This window comes from Streptopelia decaocto, assembly GCF_964273445.1.
Source record: "Streptopelia decaocto genome assembly, chromosome: 7".
In the NCBI taxonomy this organism is placed as follows: domain Eukaryota; kingdom Metazoa; phylum Chordata; class Aves; order Columbiformes; family Columbidae; genus Streptopelia; species Streptopelia decaocto.
In genome coordinates, this window is record NC_138661.1 from 5,372,969 (window position 1) to 5,395,763 (window position 22,795).

The 22,795-nt window shown below is 40.2% G+C and overlaps 1 protein-coding gene across 4 annotated transcripts in view; it reads left to right on the forward strand.

The window, feature by feature from the left end:
• ARID4A (AT-rich interaction domain 4A) overlaps nucleotides 1–19,688 on the forward strand; it is a 52,067-nt gene extending 32,379 nt beyond the window's left edge. Inside the window, exons 12-25 of one of the 4 annotated variants that reach the window (XM_082058153.1) lie at nucleotides 672–744; nucleotides 2,864–2,958; nucleotides 3,106–3,203; nucleotides 4,558–4,786; nucleotides 7,637–7,887; nucleotides 9,662–9,859; nucleotides 10,988–11,072; nucleotides 11,237–11,369; nucleotides 11,650–11,712; nucleotides 12,803–13,933; nucleotides 14,585–14,689; nucleotides 15,851–16,066; nucleotides 16,288–16,434; nucleotides 17,868–19,688. In XM_082058153.1, coding sequence (XP_081914279.1) covers nucleotides 672–744; nucleotides 2,864–2,958; nucleotides 3,106–3,203; nucleotides 4,558–4,786; nucleotides 7,637–7,887; nucleotides 9,662–9,859; nucleotides 10,988–11,072; nucleotides 11,237–11,369; nucleotides 11,650–11,712; nucleotides 12,803–13,933; nucleotides 14,585–14,689; nucleotides 15,851–16,066; nucleotides 16,288–16,434; nucleotides 17,868–17,971 — 2,928 coding nt within the window. In that variant the 3' untranslated portion in view covers nucleotides 17,972–19,688. Of the gene's footprint in view, nucleotides 1–671; nucleotides 745–2,863; nucleotides 2,959–3,105; nucleotides 3,204–4,557; nucleotides 4,787–7,636; nucleotides 7,888–9,661; nucleotides 9,860–10,987; nucleotides 11,073–11,236; nucleotides 11,439–11,649; nucleotides 11,713–12,802; nucleotides 13,934–14,584; nucleotides 14,690–15,850; nucleotides 16,067–16,287; nucleotides 16,435–17,867 lie in introns of all 4 variants that reach the window. The other 3 variants (XM_082058151.1, XM_082058152.1, XM_082058154.1) reach the window with 3 other exon arrangements.
• Nucleotides 19,689–22,795: the final 3,107 nt, after the last annotated feature.

Genomic DNA, 22,795 nt, shown 5'->3' on the forward strand with positions numbered 1-22,795 from the left:
CACCCGCATAAAATGAAATCTTTATTTCACGCTGCGGACTGATTGCTATAAAGTTCATAACCATTTGTTTATTTAGGGATTTAAGTCGTAAAGATAAAACTAAGGAATTTGTAATAATAAATTGTGGAGATGTGTGTTCAGGGGATTATGGAAGTGACTGTAAATGTGTTTCCAAATATGAGCTGAAATCGAGCGTTGGAGATAAATCACAAAATGAATGCTGTCTGGAGCATCAAAACATTTGGAGAAATAATTGTTCTGCAATATTAGTTATAGTTAGAATAAGGAAGATGAGTAAAAAAACCCCAAATAACAACAACTAAAGCACACAAAAACAGAGTATCTGTGAACTGCTTCAGTCTTGTAAATAACAAACCTTTTCTGTATTAGGACAATATGTTAAGTATATTATTGTTTTCATTGTGAGGGTCACGCTCGTTCTTTCTGTCACGGATTGAGGCTTTTCCTGATCTGCATTTCCTTTCTCTCCTCTCCAGGTGTGTAGTTCAGTCTCCCCAGTCCATTTTATTTTCTGCATATTTCACCATCATATGAGTGCAGGGCCAAATGGGAAGTGGTTTGGGTTTAGTTCTTGCTCTTAGGCTTTTGTACAAATAATTTATTGCTTTGCATATTTCATGTTTTCATTATGACTGCATTTGTTTTCACAGCCTGAGGAAGAGCTTGATCCTGAAGAGAGGGACAACTTCCTCCAACAGCTTTACAAGTTTATGGAAGACAGAGGTAACACTGATTTTTTTGGGGTTGTTTTTAATTTTTTTTTTGTAATATCTAACCCACTTTTTTAATGGCTTTAAAAATTGCTTTTAAATGTAATGGATGTTATTACAAGCATTTTCTTATAACAGCTAGTCTGGTGCAAGGAAGAACGCTTTTCCCCATTTTCACGTCGCAGCTCTGCTTCCAGTACTTTGAAGCACAGTGCGCAGAGGAAACTAAAATCCTCCCTGAGGTGTTTTCTTTTTGTTTTGCTTTCGTAAAACCTTTTTTAATGTTAACGATTCCTGTTAAATAAGCTCTTGGTCGATTTCTTGTTGTGACAAACATGGCTGGGAGCTCTGCCGCGGTTCATCTGGGCTGGAACCTGAGGAGGCCGTTGATGGGCGGTCAGAGGACGGGAGATACATCATCCTCAGGGCTCCTTGTGGAACAGACTGAACCACATGCAGGTGATACTCACCTGAAGAGACAGCTTTAAAGATTCTACTTTATCCAGCAGCTAAAACAAGAAAACACCATATTTTAAATGTCTGTCTTTACAGAATTAGGTGAGACCGCTAGAAATGGGGAATAAAGTCCTGGTGTAAGCCATACATTGAAAGCGCATGTGCAATGATGTGTAGAGAGCAGGATGTACCTGCTGACTGGGGAGAACTGTTGTGTAAGCCATTCACATTTGCAGTTGTGATGAGACCGACACTAAAATGGAAGGTTTTCTGTTCCGTGGCTGCACGCTCCCCCACTCCTTTTTTATTTTTTCCACTTTATTATTTTCTTTTAAACTACGGAGTTTTCATGGGTTTTAAAATGGAGGGGAAAATCAGATTACCTTTGTAGGAGAGGTTCTGCGTCCCTATTGACGGTAGGTGTGTTCTAGACCACAGGATGGTAAAAGAACAGTTTCATGACTGTTTGACATTGCCAGTGCTTATCACAGGTTTAGACATGGATCCTGTATTACAGAAAAGCATACTGGAGTTCATCCAGTGTAATTTTGAGGGCTCCTGTGTATAACCAGTGTTTCTGGAGAATAACATGTCTCGAGGGAATAGGAAGCTATATCGGAGAAAAAAAAAATCCCTATGCTGCTGAAATAATCCAAAATCTTCTTTCCTTTCTAGTAACCTGATTCTTCCCCTTTTCTGTTTGCCTCTATCCTCACTCCCTTCATTAAGCACTCTTAGACTACAGACCAAGTGGGGATCATGTCAGGGACTTGCAGAAGCAAAAGAAGAAAGGATTTGTGCACTGAATTTGAAGAGTCAGTCCAGAAACGGTTTTTTTAAGCTAGTGTGTTGGTTGAGCAAAGTACAGGACTTTTTCAGGACTGGGTCTTTCCCCCTGCCTGTCTACGTTGTTTTTTTTTTTTTGCTTTTTGTCCTTACAGCAAGATTTCTGTTCCCACCAGATTTGTTCTACATTCTGTTCTTTCAATGTGAATGTTTTGATTCATGGAATTGTGACAGTATTCCCAAAGTCCTATCAAATTATTTTAATGATGCCAAATATAATTGCATGAAGATGAAGGAAGATGAGGAGCAGCAGGGAAGAGGAATACAGAGGAACCTACATAGGCAGCCACTTGTCTCAAGTCACTTTTGGTTTCTCCTTTTGTCATCGTTATTCTTCTTTATATCATTGAACTGTCCCAAATACTCATATGCTGTTTGGGCTTTGTGTTTTTTCACATTCTGACAATTTACCCATGCAGCTCTTTCTAATCCAACATTTTTGCTTCCTCCCCGTGCCTTTCAGACCACGCCGTTTTGAATTAATCTCTTTGCATGTTGCCATGTTCCAGCATCCTTTGGGTGTTCTGGCTGTGAGAGGAACAGTGGGATGCAGCCAACATTGCACAAACCTGAAAAGGATGCAGAGAAATCATAGTTCTCCAGCAGCTGGTGCCAGTATGCTGATAAACCACCCAGAAATAAGTGTTGCATTCAAAAGACGCCTTAATTAGTCGTTGGAAACTACTGACTTGTGACAAATCTTAGAACTATTAAATGCAGCTTTTAAAATGTAGAAAGATACTAGTAATCAAATGTTGTGCCAAAGGAATGAAAGAAGCAGTTTGCTGTTCTTTGTGGTAACTTCTTATTTCTGGTTTTGTTTTATTTAGGTACTCCTATCAATAAACCACCTGTTCTGGGCTACAAGGACCTCAATCTCTTCAAACTTTTTCGACTGGTGTTTCAGCAGGGTGGGTGTGACAATGTAAGTGTTGGATGTTTCTTGAACTATAAATACGTCTGTTCATTCTAAAGGCTGTGGCTTGTGATTTTGTTAGATATCATTCCTTAATGTTCTTGGTTAACAAAACCCTGAAAACTTCATTTTATTTTCTTTTTCCTCCCTCCAAAGATTGAGAGTGGTGCTGTATGGAAGCAAATTTATATGGACCTTGGCATTCCTATTTTGAACTCGGCTGCTTCCTACAATGTAAAAACTGCTTATAGAAAGTAAGTTCTCATATTGTATAATGGTGAAAACAGTTTTCCTTTGATAGTTTAGTGAAACATTAGGTGACGTTCTTCAGTTAATGAACATTTCTGAGCACTTTCCAGTGCTGAGGATTGAAACGGTGGAGGAAAGGAGTGCATAGGGCTGCATCAGTTCCTGTTGCTCTAGTACATTAGAATTCTGCTTGTTTTCTTATCAGGAAGAATTCACTTCCAGCATGTGATGATGCCATTTCGCAGTACAGTGATGAAACTAATTAAAAAAGCTTTGGCAACTTCAGTTTTGCTGTTTATGGCGATTAACAAGAACAGACTCTGTCCTCAGTCTGTAGATGCTGTGTGCAGCAAAGAGAATTTCTTACCAGTTTCTTTAACTTCCTGAAAAACGTTGATATAGGCACGTTTCAGATTGCGTATTTAAATATCTTTATGCAATCTGTAGAATAATGGCTTTAGGACACAGCTATGTATGTGGCTATGGTGGATGCTACAGTATTAAGTAGTAAAATCACTGCTTGTACTGAAGAAAATGCTTAAATCTTCATATTCTCACCTCTGGTTTTCAGTTGTGTTATAACTTTAGAAGTGGAAACCTTTTAGGAATGACACTTTTCGAGCTCATTGTCTAAATAAAAATTATTTTTATTGTTTATCCTCCTGGAAGTTTGACAAGAAACAATTGGGCTTTTTGAGTAGAAGGGAAGAATGAGCTTCTCTTGACTTGAACCTAAGGAAATTTGACTGATTGAATAGGGATGACTAATGACTCAACTCATGTTAATGTTGATGAAGATGAAAATATTCAGACTATCTTCAGTGGGATTTGAACTGGGCACGTATTTAAGGTCTGTATTTTACAGAGAATAGTATCATAAGAAGAGTAATTGGTAAATATGTACTATGCTGTTGTTACAGTGGAAATAATGATGTTGTATGGGCAATGATAGCATGTTGTAACTTGCCTATTTATTCTCTGAGGAATAAACGGGTTCGTATTTTTCTCACCTGTAACTGGATCAGGGTATGTGCACAGAGAACAAGCTGATGCCTGGTGATTTCTGACCGTGTGCTGACTTGTTGTACGCTCATATTCTACTACTAGGCTGATTTTTAGCTGTCATGCATTTGCAAAACACTGTACGTGTTCTTAGGCCTTACTGTCATGAATTCTTAATTGGTTTGGGATGGAGTTAAATTTGTGGGAGACACCTATGTGGATTCTTTCTCACCATTGGACTTGTGTGCATAATTGTTTCGTTTCAAAATATTATCTGGTTCTGTATTTTTTTTTATGCAATTCAATAAATATAAAGTAACACATGAAATACGAATGGAACTTTATTTGTGTCTATAGGTATCTTTATGGTTTTGAAGAGTACTGCCGTTCCGCAAACATTCAGTTTAGGACCATCCATCACAATGAACCAAAAGTGGTAGAAGACGTACAGAAACACATGGAACCAATGGAGGAAAGTGTGAAAGAGGAACAAAAAATGCCCCCAACAGTAGTTAAAAAAGAAGCAGAAGAAAATTATTCCAGCAGTGAAAGTGAAAAAGAAGAAATAGAGCTAAGATCCCCAAGGGTAAGTAGTTTGAACTGATTTCTCTTTAGCACTTAACAAAACCCCTTTGTATAGTGAACAGTTTGCATAACGAGTTTTCCCTCTTGGACTGATTGCATGTTGGAGCTGACGCACTTGTGCAGCGTGGGACAGGGCTCTGTGAACACAGAGTTGGTGTTAACTGTTAATTATGTTCTACCTGTGAATAGAATTAGTTTTGATTATTTCTTCATATTATAAACAGCCCGTGGGATTTGCTTGGGCTGTGTTGGATGTCAGATGTGTTTCGATTCACGGATGGCTTGGGAGCTCTTGAGAGCTCTAAATCGTCAGAACAGCAAAACTCAGCAGGACAGGCCTGGTTGTGGGTGAGAATTTCCACAGAAAAATGGAATCTGGAGGTTTCCAGCAAGAAGCAGGAATCTCAAGGGACTGCTGCAGCTTTAAGAATCAAAGGAAGACCCATTTCTCTGAGTTGTTTTTTATCACAATCTCTCTTACTTTAATAAAAGTGACACTGCAGTTTTACAGTGCGTAGACAAAAGCACAGGGAGGAACACTTAAGTTTTGTCTTCCTTTGTCTTTGCTGTAGAGGTCAGAGTTGTGTTAGTAGTTACATAGATAATATCAGTGACCCATCAGCCTATGGATACTGAACCTGACGGAGAATACAAGAATATTTTTAAGGTGTTGGAATATGACTCTGTAGCACTCCTGTTAATTCTGTTAAAAGGACATTTTGTGTTCCTTAATAGAGCATGATTACTGAAGGACAAGCAATTGCTACTTCTTAAATTGTTCAATTTGTACGGATTCTGTTCAACTAACATGTAATTCTATTAAAGTACCTCTTGCAAACCAGCTTTTCAAGCAAGTAGGTGGCCTTTAAACTAATAGGTGAAAAGGTGGAGTGTAAACATCAGTTTAGCTTTGTATTAGTTGTTCTATTTCTATCTAACCGCAAGGGTTTTGCCCAAGCTGTATGAACTTTCTGGCGTGACACTGGGTTTTGTTGTTAGCTTGTTCATGTGGGGTTGTTTTGGAGGAAACTGGTGACAGGACAAAGAAACAAGAGAATTTTTTGTCTTTATCATTTGCTGTCTATTTTAAATTGTTTACAATTAAATATTATTTGGTTATATATTATATTACTTTATTAATCCCGTTACCAGCTATTTATGAATTATTGTTGTTCCAAAGTATTTACCATTATACTACTGTGAATTTTAATTATGATAGTCCTTTAAATACTCTCATCTTTGGATGGCCTCAAAGTAATTAATCTTGCATTCATAATATATTTAAAATGTTCTGATGGCAAAGCAATGACCTTGTCCAAGAGCCTTTTAGAAGTAAAATGATAACCCTTTACTCTATGGCCGAGTTACCAGTTGTACATAGTCCCAGATGGAAATTATCCAGCTACTCAAAGTGCCTTTAAAAAATGTGCTACTTCCAGCTTTTCCAAAGCTGACAAATTTCTGTTCCGTGGAATCAAGAGGTGGCTGTGGATTGGAGATGCTGCAGGGAAGATTCCTTCGCTCCATAGACCTAAAGAAACCCTTTAGTTAAAGCTATTGCTGTGGTTGAGTAAGGAATTTTGGCCCTTTCTATCACGGCAACAGACCCTACAGGTTCCAGTATACGTTGGGGAATACCTATTAGAGAGCAGTGTAGGGGAAAGGGACCTGGGGGTCCTGAGGGGCAGCAGGATGACTGTGAGCCAGCACTGGGCACTTGTGGCCAGGAAGGCCAATGGTGCCTGGGGTGGGTTAGAAGGGGGTGGTCAGTAGGTCAGAGAGGTTCTCCTGCCCCTCTACTCTGCCCTGGGGAGACCACACCTGCAATATTGTGTCCAGCTGTGGCCCCTCAGTTCCAGCAGGACAGGGAACTGCTGGAGAGAGTCCAGTGCAGGGCAACAAAGATGCTGAAGGGAGTGGAGCATCTCCCGTGTGAGGAAAGGCTGAGGGAGCTGGGGCTCTGGAGCTGGACAAGAGGAGACTGAGGGGTGACCTCATTAATGTTTATAAATATATAAAGGGTGAGTGTCAGGAGGATGGAGCCAGGCTCTTCTCGGTGACAACCAATGATAGGTCAAGTGGCAGTGGGTACAAACTGGAACGCAGGGGGTTCCACTTAAATTTGAGAAGAAACTTCTTCTCAGTGAGAGTGACAGAGCCTGGCCCAGGCTGCCCAGGGAGGTTGTGGAGTCTCCTGCTCTGGAGCCATTCAAGACCTGCCTGGACACCTTCCAGTGTAACCTCATCTGGGTGTTCCTGCTCCATGGGGGGATTGCACTGGATGAGCTTTCCAGGTCCCTTCCAGTCCCTGACATTCTGTGATTCTGTGAAACTAATGTCCTGAAATTCCTCCAAATGTTAATCCAAAACTCGTCATCTTTATTCCAAACCGAGCAGAATGGCTTTGTTTTGCTCCCTGCTTTCATAAAAAAAACTTTAAGCCTGTATCTTAAGATTTTAGAGTATTTTTTGTGGTGTTATCTCCAACGTATGGGATCAAGCTGGAACACAAGAGGTTCCACTTAAATTTGAGAAGAAACTTCTTCTCAGTGAGGGTGACAGAGCACTGGAACAGGCTGCCCAGGGAGGTTGTGGAGTCTCCTTCTCTGGAGACATTCAAAACCCGCCTGGACATGTTCCTGTGCGACCTCACCTAGGTGTTCCTGCTCCAGCAGGGGGATTGGACTAGATGATCTTTTGAGGTCCCTTCCAATCCCAAACATACTGTGATACTGTGATACTGTGAACCTTTCATATAAGAACGGTATGTTTCACTTTTAGCTGCGATTTGCAGAAGCTACACGGAAGACAATTGACAGGAGTCACTAAACTGATCATATATCTGTTCTAGGGACGAAGACGACTTGCCCGAGACACAACCCCTGCTAAAAAAGATGGTGACGAGGATAAAACACAGGACAAGTTAAAAGACAGTAACAAAGAAAACAAAGAAATAGAGGAAACACCTGAGAACACAGAAAAGAAAGAAAATGAAACTCCACTGGGGAGAAAAAGTACACCAAAGCAAAAAGAGAAAAAACTCAAAAAACAGGAGGATTCTGATAAAGAGTCAGACGAGGAAGAAGAGAGGCAGAGGGAGAGGTAAACATTCACTTGTGTCACCGTCTTACTGCTGTGTCTGTGTTGTGATTGTGCCGCGCTCCACGCAGGAGTATGCACAGAGTTGGAGATTTTACCAACTAAAACGTGGAAAACAGGGACCTAATTCAGCCAGACAGGAGAAGGGAACTTTTATTTCAAGCCTGTAGAGTCTGCTGTACTTTACAGAAGCGTCTCTTTCTAGTAGGTGCCAGGCAGTATTTTTCAGCTTCATTTTCTTGAAGATCTTGCCAAGTTTGTGTTGATGTTTTATCACATTAGGATGCACAGACTGGGCTGTAAGTACAGCAGGTGCTGTTGGATGGTGAGCGACTGTTTGGGCAGACTTCTCTGGGCAGCAGGTGAAATATGAATGGAAAAGAGAGCCCCTCTGCTCTCATGCTTTTGTCTAAGTGTTTAGTGATGGCTGTTGAACCTACAGGTTGTGTGTTTTTATTGTTACTTGATGTATCGTAGGCAGGAAGGGGATCAGCTAACAAAGCAAAGAAGGAAAGAGGGAGTTGGAATGAAACCTGGAGGTAGGTTGAAGAGAAGGGGATGGAGAGACTTGGAAGGGCCAAGGAAAATAGCATCCAGAGACCAAGACTGGCAAGTTAAATTAGATTTATAGTCCTGGTTGCAAAGGAGTCGTGACCAGGCGACCAGTTTATCACTACTCAACCTCTTAGTTAACTTGGGCTGTGGTCACAGGTGGTATCTCACATGTTTAAGCTGCCTTTCCTACCTTGTTTTTCCTGTCCATGTGGTGAAGACATGTGGACAAAAGTTGATACTGAATAAAGCCTGATGGGGGTATGGTGTATTTTCTTCTAAAGACCTTTGAAGAGTGAGAAACATACACAGTTTTTTTAAAGAAAGTGTGACTGCGCAGTCCAGAAAAATAATCTTGGAGAACACCATAGGATGCACAAATGCCTCAAATGAACGTGCAGTGTGGGTACCTTCTTTCACTGAAGGCTACCAAATATATTTCATTAAAAGTAAACCCAGAGTCATTTTCAGCATTTTCTTTCTTGGAGACTTTTTTGTAGTTTAACTTTTACGTTAGGCTAAATTCACTATAAAATAGGGAGAGAAGCATAGGTAAAAATAGGTTAGATTGTAATGGTTGAAAATATCTTTAAGTAGAATGATTAAATATTGGGTGTAGCTATAATAAGAGGTAGATATAACTAATGAGAGCTGTGTAGACGCTTCGAATCTTGGTTAAACACTGTTGTAATCAATATGGGGTTTTTTTTCAATTGAATGGTGTTTGCATCCATGAGAGGATCACTGTGATCACTGTGCTGTTAGTAAACTGCAGCCTAATAAGTGAACTGTAGGAGAAAGAATCTTTTCTGTAATGCTGTGTTTAAATTAAGTCTCTTCTATAAACTGAAGTTAGTTCTTCCTGTCTCGTTTAGGAACCAAACACCAAGTTAACTTATTCCTCTTTTTCTACTATCAAAATACTCATTAAAAGCAAAACCAAAATAAACCTGTGAGCTTTGAGGTGGATGTACACCCAATAAATTGTGTTTAAAATACCATCTGTTTTTTTCTGGATATTTTTGGCACTTACTCCTGTTGTCTCTAAGTCCTGTTCTTGATTTTAAAAGCTGTGTCCAAGCTTCAGAGTCAGCACAGGATGCAGAAAATGAAACAATTCTTTTCTTGCAGTCCTTTTCTTTTCTAGTAGCATGGCTACACTAGTTTAATGTTAAAACATTGATTATCACTAATTAGTGGGCATTTTAAATACACTTTACTGCAGGGAGGAAATGGAGAACAAAGGCGAATCAGAAGGTGAAGAGGATGAGGAGGACGCAGAACCCTGCCTGACCGGAACCAAAGTGAAAGTAAAATATGGACGTGGAAAGACTCAAAAAATTTATGAAGCCAGTATTAAAAGCACAGAAATTGATGATGGAGAAGTTTTATATTTAGTTCATTACTACGGTTGGAATGTAAGGTGAGGATAACAAATTGCCTTTCGTTTCTGTGTTTTCTAAAAGGATTTTTTGGCAAAAGAAGTTTTGCTTTGAAGAAAAAAGTTGATCAATGATTTGACCCCACGCTGAATTATTGATGTGGTAATGGGGTCTGACTGTATTAGACTTCTCAGTGTTAGTAATTTTGCTCATGGTATGACACTGTTGCATTGAAATCTCAGAATATACTCATATGTTTCTGAGTTTCCATCTGGCTTAAAGTGAGTAATCCCCGCTCCTCACACGAGTATCCCCAGAGTTTATTGTGTCAGCTGGTGGTAGCACTATCACATTTTTATTTAAGGAAGCCAATGAGGATGGGGAGAACATATACAGTTAAGTGTGTCAAGCACTGAGATTTTGGGAACAAAGTTTATTCTTGTATTGAATGTGGATTATAAAGAGGGCTGGGCAGCAAACAACTACAGGATAAAAAAATCATCAAATGCTTCTCTTGACAGCCATGCTTAATGTTCAGTGCCGCTCTATAAATGTCTTCTTATGGTTGTTGTTTGGAAGAGCATTTATGTAGACCAAAATATCATAAAATTGATCATTTTTGAAAATAGAACACTTCTGGTATATAGCGTGAGATGTTCCAAATCCATACGTTCCAAAGTAAACTAAGCAAATTTCTTTATGTGGCAAGATAGAAGTTTATGTGGGAGGGGGTATCCCCCAAATACTTCCGTGGATCCTTTTCCCTTATGAATAACACAGGAGATTTTGAAGAGCGCTGGTAGTGTATTTGTGCTATTCAGAGTCTCATCCTGTTTGTTGCTATAACTTAAAAACTTAACCTTTAAAAAAAAAAGTACATTTTGTGCACGATGAGAAAGAATCGACAAACGTTCCAGCTGATTGAGCCCCCGAGTTCAGTGCTATGCCAGCAAGAGATGGGGAACTTTGCACCTCCATTCCCCCATCTCATTACACTAGAAGTGTAATTAATCTTCCTAATGCCAGATACTGCATGTGTTTATAAATATATGCTCTGCTTTCCTACCTCTGTTTAATAAATATTTTCTGTAACTCAGTCTTTTAATCCTCATATTGCAAACTACTTTTTTATATGTAGTGATTCCACTATGTTGTTAACTCGCTTTCAGATATGATGAATGGGTGAAAGCTGATCGGATTATCTGGCCTGTGGACAAAGGAGGACCAAAGAGAAAACAGAAGAAAAAAACAAAAGTAACTATTATTTCAATAAGTTCCTTGTACTATAATACTTAATATCATAAAAAGTTATTCAGTCCACAGTCTAGTTTTTTAATAGAAGCGTAGAACAAAATGAGAAGAAGGTTTGATGATCAGCAGTGAGACTTCTAAATAAAAATTCATTGTCTTCCCCTCAGAATAAAGACGACAGTGAAAAGGATGAGAAGAAGGATGAGGAGAAACAAAAATCCAAGCGTGGGCGACCGCCTCTGAAATCCACTCTTCCATCAAACACCTCTTGCGGTTTATCCAAAACGCCGAATAGCGAAGGTAAATCAGGAGCCAGGAGTGCGCGGATCAACCTGTCAGATTCCTCACCGTTACCAAACGGAACAGAAGGTACGTGTGGTGCACTCGCGTTCTGGCGTGGCCGTGCATGTAAACGCTGACGGGACGCAGCGCGTTCGTATGACAGTTGCAGCGACCGCAGTGCTGGCAGCAGCTTTAAAGCCCTTCGTAACCCGTCAGTGTGCAAGCGATATAAGAAAATACATTTTTGGCACAGATTTTTACTCTACAAACAAATTAATGCTTTCGATTTTGGTTTTAGCAACACCTCGCAGGCAGACGAGACGTAGCTCAGGAATGTTTGATTCTGATAGAGGATCAAACGGTGAGTCCTGTGTATGCTTTGGAGGTTTTTTCAGTACCTTTTCAAAAGAGGTTTGATTTTTCTGTTTGTTTATTTGTTTTCCTTTTTTTTTTTTTCTCCCTGTGGATTTTATTGAGGAAGGAATTGAGGTGACACTGCCGAGCAGCACAGTTTGCTCACAGAACAGCTATGGCGTGGAAATGATTGCGCAGTTCATTCCAGATCCTTTAGTCAGAGCTTTTCAGTCCTAATCTTGAACAGACCAAATCTAGTGGTATAATGATAGTCTTTGTTGGGGTAATTAAGTCCTCAACCTCAGAACTACATCATCCAGCGGAGTTGTTAATTATAGACGAATGGCAGCAATATTTTTGGTATTTCCAAGCCTCTGTGGACAACTGAAGTGAAATCATTGTCTCCTTATAGTACAGGTCCCTGAATAATCTTCTGGTAACGTAATAATGGTTGCTCTGTATATGGTGCGTGATTGGTACAATAGTTTAGCAATGAAATGTCCATATTGTGGTGTGGAAGGGTTTTGGCTTTGTGGTTTGGGTTTTTTTTGGTGGTTTTGTTTGTTTATCTTTTTTTCTTTCCTGTTTGGGAGTGCATGGAAGGGAAGAATCTTGGGTTTGTATTTTTGTAATATCGGGTGGGGGAGGCAATATCCACAGGTAGATACCAGATCAGGGGAATCTGTAAAACTATGTAATTCCTTTATATCAGCTCATTTGGCAAGTACTAGTAGTAGAATGATAGATGCATAGAATATCTCAAGGTGAAAGGGACCCATAAGGATCACCACGTCCAACTCCCTGCTCCTCACAGGACTAACACATGGACTAAATCGTCTGACCGAGCATTGTCCAGGTGCTCCTTGAACTCTGATAGTGCTGCAACTATTGTCGTTTCATAGAAAATTTGAGTAAATAGAAGAACAGTATAAGCATGGTGAATAACACAGCATTTAAATATGACATTGTTTATTGTAAACTGATGTTAATACCGTAGATGACTGAAAAAGAAGTTGCTGTGTGCTTGAAGAAAGAAATTGTGTTGTAATGGATGATTTATGGTGCTATTTCCTTCTTTTCTTGACAATTTTTTGCAGACTCTGGCTCATCTGACAGTGAAGCAGATGAGTCATCTGAAAAGAATTTGAATGAAGAATTTTCTCCAGAAAGTTCAGAACTGGAAAAAAGTGAAAAATTACATGACGAGAAGCTAGATGAAGAAAACCCAAAGATTCCTCATGCGTTGAAAGAAAACGACAGGACGCAAGTACAGCCATTAGAAACACTGAAACTGGAAGTTGAAGACAATGAACAAATTGTTCAGCTTTTTGGAAATAAAACGGACAAAATAGAAGAAATCAGAAGAGAAGCTGAAAAATCACCTAAAGGAAAAGGGAGGAGGAGCAAGACAAAAGATCCCTCTTTAGAGAATGCAAAGATCTCACCAGGAAGCCAAGAAGAAGTGGCCAATGAATCTCTTACAGAACCTGAAAGATTAGACATGTCTTCCTTGGACAGTAAAGAAATTTCCAGCACTACTGAAAGCGAAACAGAACCTTCTACAAAAGATAAGAAGCTTTTGAAAAGGAAAACTTTGGAACAGGCGTCGCCTGAGAAGAGAAATCGCCGAGAGAGTGAGATGGAAGTGCCAAATATTGTAGCTGAGGAGAGGACCAGTGAATGTACCGGAGCAGAGGAATGTCGAGGGCTGAACGCCGAGCAGCCCATCAGAACTGAACACGAGGAAATGCCGTCCTTGGTGGCAGAATCGGTTCAGCACGGTCAAGAGCTGAGGAACGAGACCTTCGAACGTCCGTCTGAAGAACGTGAGAACGTTCCCTTAAAAGATGAAGATGACGCGATGCCGCAGATCGGCCCTGAAACTTTGCTCTGCCACGAAGTAGACCTGGATGACTTGGATGAAAAGGAGAAGAGCAGTAATGAAGACACAATATCAGAAAAGCCTGACCTTAATGCTTCAAATTCAAATCCGTCCGCCTTACCCCCCGCCGTCCCGTCAAGCTTTTCCGTGGCCTCACCTCTTACTCTCAGCCAGGATGAGTCGCGCAGTATCAAGAGTGAGAGCGACCTGACTATTGAAGTGGACAGCGTGGCCGAAGAGTCTCAGGAAGGTCTCTGTGAAAGCGAGTCTGCCAATGGATTTGAGGCCAGTACGACGTCGAGCAGTTGTAGCATAGCCGTGCAAGAGAGAGAGATCGGGGAGAAAGGTGAGCGTTTTGGGGAAGAATTATGCTCTGCTGTCACAATTTCTGAAGCCACCTAAAGTCTGGTGTTACTCTGCTAAAAATCGCTGGTTTCTTTTGTCTTCTGATTTTAAATTCCTTTGTCATAGAACCATAGAATGTCTTGAGCTGGAAGGGACCCACAAGGATCATCGAGTCCAACTCCTGTCCCTGCACAGGACAACCCCACAGTTCACACCGTGTGTCTGAGGGTGTTGTCCAGTCTCTTCTTGAACACTGTCAGGCTTGGGGCCGTGACACCTCCCTGGGGAGCCTGTTCCAGTGTCCAGCACCCTCTGCGTGAAGAACCTTTTCCTAATGTCCAACCTAAACCTCCCCCGGCACATCTTCCTGCCATTCCCTCGGGTTCTGTCACTGGTCACTAAAGAGAAGAGATCGGCGCCTGACCCCCTCATCCCCTTGTGAGGAAGCTGTAACTGTCATGAGGTCTCCTCTTAGTCTTCTCTTTTCCAGGCTGAACAAACCCAGTGACTTCAGCTGCTCCTTATACGGCTTCCCCTCCAAACCCCTCACCATCTTTGTAGCCTCTTCTGGACACCTGTCACTTATTAAGAAAAAAGTCTTGTCAGTAGCAGAAATATTTGAGGTGTCTTTCTTTTTTTCTTCGTCATTTAGGTCAAAAAAGACCCAGTGATAGCAATAGTGGAACACTGGCAAAAAAACAGAAGCGTACTCCAAAGCGAACAAGTGCTGCAGCCAAAAATGAGAAGAATGGAACAGGTACATTCCCAGAGAGGGGAGAGGGGGAAGGTTCTGTCCTATAAACATGTATAAGGGCCTGCTGTTCTCACACCCTTTATTTCTCTTGGATGCGATTTCCTCTTCATGATTTTTCATTATTATTCATCACAATGATTGGCTGTTGACCAGAGGGCACTTACCAGCGGTGTCGTAGCAGGATTACTGGGAAATCTCTTGGCTATTTTAAATTACTTAGTTAAGGAAACCTTTCAATAATTGTGTATATTAGCAGTTATCTGCCATGATGCTGATTTTTATATATTGGGTTGGTTATGAATTTGGGAGAGGGGAGCTTGTTCTGAACAGAAACATCTCCTTTAAAGTCTTACAATAGGTGTTTCTCATGGGAAAAAGTACATTTATGACATACAGAAAAAAAATGCTTGATGCTAAATAATGACTTTTCAGCCAAAGGAATCGTGTTTTTATCTCAAGTATATGACTTTTTAAACTTGCTATCAAAATCTGCATATTTGTGTTTCTGTAGCTCATTTTTGGTGATCATTGTATTGAATGAGTCAATATATTTAGACCCCGTGGCAGCATTGTTATGATTTTAAATACCAAACTAAAACATGAATGATCTGACATGCAATATTCAGACATATGGGAATGTAAAATATTTGTATGTATCGGCTTAAACTTCACATGTTAAAGCTTTTATGCTTTTAGTCACATGTCAGGACTGTTCCTTTAGTTATATGTGTAAAGTAGTTTGGTAAATACACGCAATCAAGTGCTACCTACTTATATTAATACAGTTTCAATCTTTCAAAAAGGGATTCTCGTGTCTGCTTTATATTAGAATGCAAAAATATGTGATGCGAGATAGTTAATCAGTGCTCTAAGATTTTAATAAGCTTCTTTACTGCTTCTATAAAAAAAAATGGCTATTGCTTTTTAACTAAAGGCCTAGTCAGGCCTTGGCTTCTCCTGCATGAATGATCAGTACAATCAAGGGTTCAACCCCTGTTGTGTCTGATAAGGTTTATACATTGAATCTGATTTTTCTTTGCATTCTGAGAAAGAAGGAACAGTTGTTTCTCAATCATTTTTTCTGATTATAACAATTTTTACCATGTCAAGGTTGGTCATTTTTTTTAAAGCATTCTCATTTTTTAATCATTTCTCTTGCTGCAGGACAAAGTAGTGACAGTGAGGACCTTCCAGGCCTGGACGGTTCCAGTAAATGTACTCCTGTCAAACACATCAACGCATCCAAACCCCAGAAGATTTCTCGATCTCCTGCGAGAGTGATTTCACCTCACATCAAAGACGGCGAGAAGGACAAACACAGAGAGAAACACCACCACCAGAATGCGTCCCCTCGAGTATACAAATGGAGTTTTCAGCTCAGTAAGAATTCTTTAAGTGACTTGAATAGAGGGAATTTACAAGAAAATTTGTCCTGAAAGAAAAATGTGCAAATCTGGGGATTCTAAATTAAGTACCGGCCTTTTATGGCGTAGTTATAGACGTGTGTTATCTTTCATGCTGCATCTTGTATAGTCTTAAGAATTGCATTAATTTGTTTAAAATTACCTTGATTAAGCTATTTTTTTCTTCCCACTTTTAAGATGAACTAGACAATATGAGCAGCACTGAAAGGATTTCCTTCTTGCAAGAAAAACTACAGGAAATAAGAAAATACTACATGTCCTTGAAGTCAGAAGTAGCAACCATAGACAGGAGAAGAAAACGATTAAAAAAGAAAGACAGAGAAGGTAACTTTCAGATTTTCTTTATGCTTCCCATGATAAGTTAATTTCCTTGAAAATATGCAACTCAAAGCAACTCGAGTTTAATTGACAGTATTTTTGAAAAAAAAGTGTTAGCACCTGTTTATCCCATTTATGGGATATGGTTTAAGGCTAGAGTTAGGTTAGGTTGTGGTTGGACTCAATGGTCCTGAGGGTCCCTTCCAACCGAAACGATTCTATGATTCTGTGTATAGATATTTAGAAGGAATGTTTGTGGCTTTTCAGAACTTGAACCTAACAAGGCTGTGCTGCCATCCAGAGACCTGGGTAGGCTGGAGAGTTGTGCAAGGAATAATTTAATGAAATATAACAAGGGCAAGTGTAGAGTCTTGCATCTGGGCAGAAACAACCCCAGGTTCCAGTATAAGTTGGGGAATGACCTATTAGAGAGCAGCGTAGGGGAAAGGGACCTGGGGGTCCTGGGTGACAGCAGGATGACCATGAGCCAGAACTGGGCCCTTGTGGCCAGGAAGGCAAATGGTACCTGGGGTGGGTTAGAAGGGGGTGGTCAGTAGGTCAGAGAGGTTCTCCTGCCCCTCTACTCTGCCCTGGGGAGACCACACCTGGAATATTGTGTCCAGTTGTGGCCCCTCAGTTCCAGCAGGACAGGGAACTGCTGCAGAGAGTCCAGCGCAGCCACCAAGATGCTGAAGGGAGTGGAGCATCTCCCGTGTGAGGAAAGGCTGAGGGAGCTGGAGGAGACTGAGGGGTGACCTCATTAATGTAGATATATATATATATAAATGGTGAGTGTCAGGAGGATGGAGCCAGGCTCTTCTTGGTGACAACTAATGATAGGACAAGGGGCAATGGGTTCAAACTAGAACATACGAGGTTCCACTTAAATCTGAGAAAAAACTTCTCAGTAAGGGTGCCAGAGCCTGGACCAAGGCTGCCCAGGGGGGTTGTGGAGTCTCCTTCTCTGCAGACATTCCAACCCGCCTGGACACCTTCCTGTGTAACCTCATCTGGGTGTTCCTGCTCCATGGGGGGATTGCACTGGATGAGCTTTTGAGGTCCCTTCCAATCCCTGACATTCTGTGATTCTGTGAAAAACAGTCACTGGCCGTTTTATTACTGTGTATTAGAAGTTTGGACTTTGTATTGCAAGCTGGGTCTGAGTTTTCAATCAGCATAAGGACTCATCTGAATTGTCTTTTCAATGGGTCTGTGTTGCAGACAGGGTAAGATCACTCATCCAGTTTATCTGAATTATTTCAGATAGTATATAAATACATGGATATAGCAGTGATAGTGATTGACAAAAAGCATGTATCGATTTTTCCGTCACCGTGCCGTGTCTCTGAGGTCTTTTAAACAAACTGATAACTAACAAACAAACCTTCATTCTGACACATCCTTTGATAATCTGGTGCTGATCTGTTTTATGTATTCAGTGTCACATACAGGAGCATCCATGTCATCTGCTTCATCGGACACTGGAATGAGCCCATCGTCATCTTCTCCTCCGCAAAACGTGCTCGCTGTCGAATGCAGGTGATACCCATTTCTCTGCCTTGCCAGCAACTTGCTGCCATGGACATAAATCCTGAAATTCAGCCACAGAAAGCACTCAACTGGTTTGACATTGCCAAGTCTATTCTGTACACACTTCCACTGCTGGACTGTACCTGTTCTCCCCTCCCGCCCTCTCCCTTCGTTTAATTTACTGTTCGGAGAAATTAAGCTCATTGATAACTGAAGGTTTGTAGGCACAATGTGACATGCTTGTCATTGTGTTTGTTTTTGTTTTCTTATTTTTTATTATTATTATTAATGCAGAGAAAGGGCACTTATCAAATTTGCAATGTCCAATGAAGCGTTCAGGTGTTCTAGGGAGATCTTAGGAAAGGAAAGTGCGCCGAGCAGACATCGAGCGTTATCACAAAGAATCGAGTACCTGCTGCACTTTCACCGAGCTGCTCGTCGGCTCTCGGTGACGAGTTCCTCTCTGTGGAAGCACTTGCCATACAGAACTGCCAAAGTACGTGTTCAGCAATGTGCCCAGTTCTAAAGGTGTAAATGGGACAAAATAAATTGTGAAAGGAAGTGTAGTTGACTGAAAACTACAGTTGTAAGAAGTCTTCCACTTTTTATAGGATTTTTGAGCACACGATTATGCAAATATTTTAATGTTTATTAATGTTTACAGTGGAATTGTGAATAGGTTTTCAGTGGACTATCTTATCCCTTGACAAAAATATTTTGTCTTTTTTCTATGTAATTTCAGAGTTTTTATTTTGTTACAAAAAGACGAAAAATGAAATATATAACAACGATGAACTTATTTAACAAGATTTCTAAAGCTGAAATTTTTGTGTAAAATAAGGTATCTTGCGACTTGTTAAATATATTTATTCAGACATTGGATGTTGTATTTTTATGTATTTTTTAAAATATTAATAAAATTGGAAAAAAAAAAAAGCGCTAGGTTAGTTCACTTTTTCGACAAAATATACTTCTCAGTTACGGCTCTTACGGAGGTTTTACCCAGTAGCTGTGCCCGTGTTTCCATGGGTCTGTCTACGTATCCTCCGCAACCCACATCTGTCAGCGGGCATCTGGATTCAACTATGACTTTATTTGGAAACTTTGGCAGTCCTAGTACTTACATTGTTTTGAGGAACAGAATTTCTTTGGGTTGCCCTTAAGATACTTTTGTCGCGAGTTCTTACCGTTTGCTGTACTGCCGAATGAATTTATATCTCCCGGAGTTGAGATGCAACAATAAAGTAAAGCAACTGTGTATGCTTGGTCTGTGGATTGTCCCACGGGCGCGTTGTAAATAACTCTTCCAAAACCATGTATTTAAAGCAGTTTGCATATACATTATGTATAAAAGTGATTTTTTTATCGATTTTTTTATTCATGTTTGTACATTGAGGGGGGTTCTTCACCCCTTTTTCTGTGTTTAATATGCTGTAGAGTAATAACATAGATGCTCTAGACTGTATATCAGGATATTCTGGTTCACACGGCAGAAAGAACGAAACACTAGTGATGGCATTAGCGTTACTGAAATCGATGTTTCTTGGAGTTTCATTTTACATTTGTCAACTTGTGATTCCAATTCCTTCCATTTTCACAGAAAATTAAAGAAAAAGTACTCTTGTAAATGCACTTTTTCTGTCTTTTCTTAAGCAAAGCAGAACTATTTCAATGTAAGATAAATATGGAGCTCACTAGACAGCATTAATAAAGGCCATGTTTTAAACATAGGCTTTATATTCTATTTTTATTTAAGTGATCGTTCTTGTAAATGTCTGGGCTTAACTAAATAGGAAAATTAATCTCCATCAATTGTTGTAAAGCATTTTTTCAGAGCTACCTTTTACTGTTCATCTTACAATAGCTGTGAATAAAAAGTAACACTCATTTGAAAGGAAATAACACGGGGTCACATTTCCTAAGATTATCTAAGAAGTACATTTTAAATCGGATGAAATAATAGGATGAATTATCTTTTCTGCAGATATCTAAGCTCAGTCTACGAACTGGGCGAGATGTTAATCAGGCACATACACGCACTCAACACGCAGAGGGGATGGACGAGCTCGTACCCGCACGTACCGCAGGACAGATGTTGGCAGGACAGATGTTGGCAAGACAGACGTGTCTCCTTGTCTCCCAGGAACATTGACAACACCGCTTGGAAGACTGAAGGTAACGGTTCCACGAACGTGGAGGCCCGTTCTAACAGATGGTTACTCCTTGACATAGAGAACACCGATTCCAAAGTGTCTTTGGAATGAAAGTTTATGCTCTTGACGACACAGTAATTATGATTATACTGAATTGGGATTTTCTTTATTTTAATAAGAGATTAGGTATAGGGTTTGCAAGAGCAATCAAAAATCAAACACCCTCTTGGCAATCTTCACGCTGTTCTCCTGTCTTCTAACCTTTTAGTTTTTTCTCAAAATTATGTTATTTCAAGCTTAGGAGGTTACATTTATATATATAAAAATATATTTATATATATATATTATATAAAATATATATATAAAAAATATATATTTATATAGATATATAAATATTTATATATATATAAAATTAAGATTATAGGATCAAACACTGCTAGAACAGTTAAAAAAGAACAGGGCTGTAGGAGAACTCAAACTCTCCTGGTACCTCCTGCAAGTCATACAAAGAATTGTCAGATTCCTGGTAGATTTCTTTTTGTATTCGCATGTATCTGAAAGTTGGAGAAACCTCGAAACATTTGCATGTGAGGATATAAGGTAAGAAAAGGTTCATTTCCCTCCCTGTTTTAGTTTTCTTTCTGTAAAGTGTTCTGTCTAATGTGTCACTTGAGCAACACCAGTTAAATCTCTTGTTTCTGGCTCCTCCATCAGATTGTGTTTGAGAAACCTTCTCTTGCTTAATCTGTTGGAACGGAGCAGGCAGGAGAAGCAAAGATGTTGGAACAATAATAACAAGCTGTTATTTCAACAGAGGTTAACCAGATTTACAGTAGTAATTAGCGGAAGAAAAGCATAATGGAAATAAAAGTGTCTGTCTTCATGAAGCATAATGTATCTGACCTTCACAAGGAGCAGCAAAGACCTTTTAATTTGAAGGGCAGCAGTAGAACAGTGATTAAATCACCTGTTTGTGGTATTTTGCACAAGTTCTACTTGACTCTAGTTTTTTTTTTTTAAAGGTGCAGCATTAAAATAACCTAGGCAGAAGTTGTTAAAATTGATACATACTCTTATTTTACGCATAGTCACGGCTACTAAATTTACCCAGGATGGAGCTGGAAAGAGAATTTGAATCTTGGGATTGTCAACCGCTCTGTCTTGGTCAGACTGTCCACCCCAGAGAGAACCTTCTGTCTCCAGAGAGGTTTGTCAACCACATGGAATTTCACATTTAAACATGAATATTTTTTTCTAAAACGTTATTCTTTTCCCCATTAAAAAAACAAAAAAACCCTTGGGTAGCTGAGGCAGCCAAATGGGTTTTCTGGGCAGCATTTGCTGGAGTTCATTTACATGTAAGAAACGCTGGTTTTTAAGAAAAGAGCATGTTTGGTTCGATCGCTTGAAACAAATCTGACAGATGAGCCGGAAGACACATTTACAAGCTGAAACAAAAGCTGAATGTTAACAGAACTACATCCAGCTGTTTACTTCACTGCGCCCTTGCGTTTTCCAGATGTTGTGCACTAAAATCTTGGTTATTTTTACTTCTCCCTACTTGGGATTTTACGATTCGCTACAACGTGCGGGATCAAGACGATCTCTGGAGATGGAAGGAACATAACGAAGCAGCGGAACCAATGGGGATGTTGCCAGGGACTGACTCACCGTAATTCCAGGGCTTAAGAAAAACACATTTTATAATTAGCTCACGTTATTTACCGAGCTATTGCCCTCAAATTTTGAGAAAATGTCATTCTATTATCTTCCAGCAAATAGGATTATTTTTAAGAGGTCTCTGGGAGATTTTATTCACATTTATTAGTCATCACTAAGTAGCCAGTATTTATTGGGAGGGGGGATGTTTTAGAAACCTGAGTTCCCCAGATTCCACAAGCATTTATTAGTCTCATCCAGTGCTTTAGAGAAATATGTAGATGTATTTGTTTGTGTTACTGGTCTGAATATGTGCTTGTAATGCAGTCCAGTGGTGGATTTTGTGATTGGTCACAGCCCAATGACAACCACTCGCTGCCCTGGCGCTGGAAGAAAACTGAGAAGGTCAGGAAATGTGAATTTTGAAAGCAGACTCTTTCTCGCCCTTTCTAAGAATAGGACTTTCCTGGTTTCCTCTTGGTTTTGAATGATCTCAGCCCTGTTTACGTTCCTATTCCCGCTTCCTCCCATTTTCAGAGAGATCCTGCTTTCTGTTTCGGAGCCGGGCTGTGCTGGTCGGTTCTGCTTCATGTTTAGAACTACCTGCTATTTATATCAGTTACCACTGTTACGCTGTTATCCTATACCAGTAGTTTCCAAAGGTGAACAAGTGTGTGTGTTTGGTTTATGGCGCTTGGCTTTCATTCACCAGTGCACTGATGATGTTCACTTTATGTTTCAGTCCTTGCCAGCAAAGAAAAGCAGCCCTGGAGCTCCCTTACAGCTGTGAAAACCTGCGGGCTGGTTACCAGGAGCACATTTGCTGGTCTCTCCCGCAACCCTTGTCAGCGAGGGACAGAGTTCTGTGGTTTTGGCCACGTCTCCCTGCTCTCCAGTCACCCAACTGTTCCAGTCCAGCCCCGTCCCTTTCTTCAGCTACTTCTGAACTATTCCTCCTCTAATCCCTCATCTGGGTACAGTTCGACCCAATTTGCATCATCCTGCCATTTACATAAGGAGCGGTA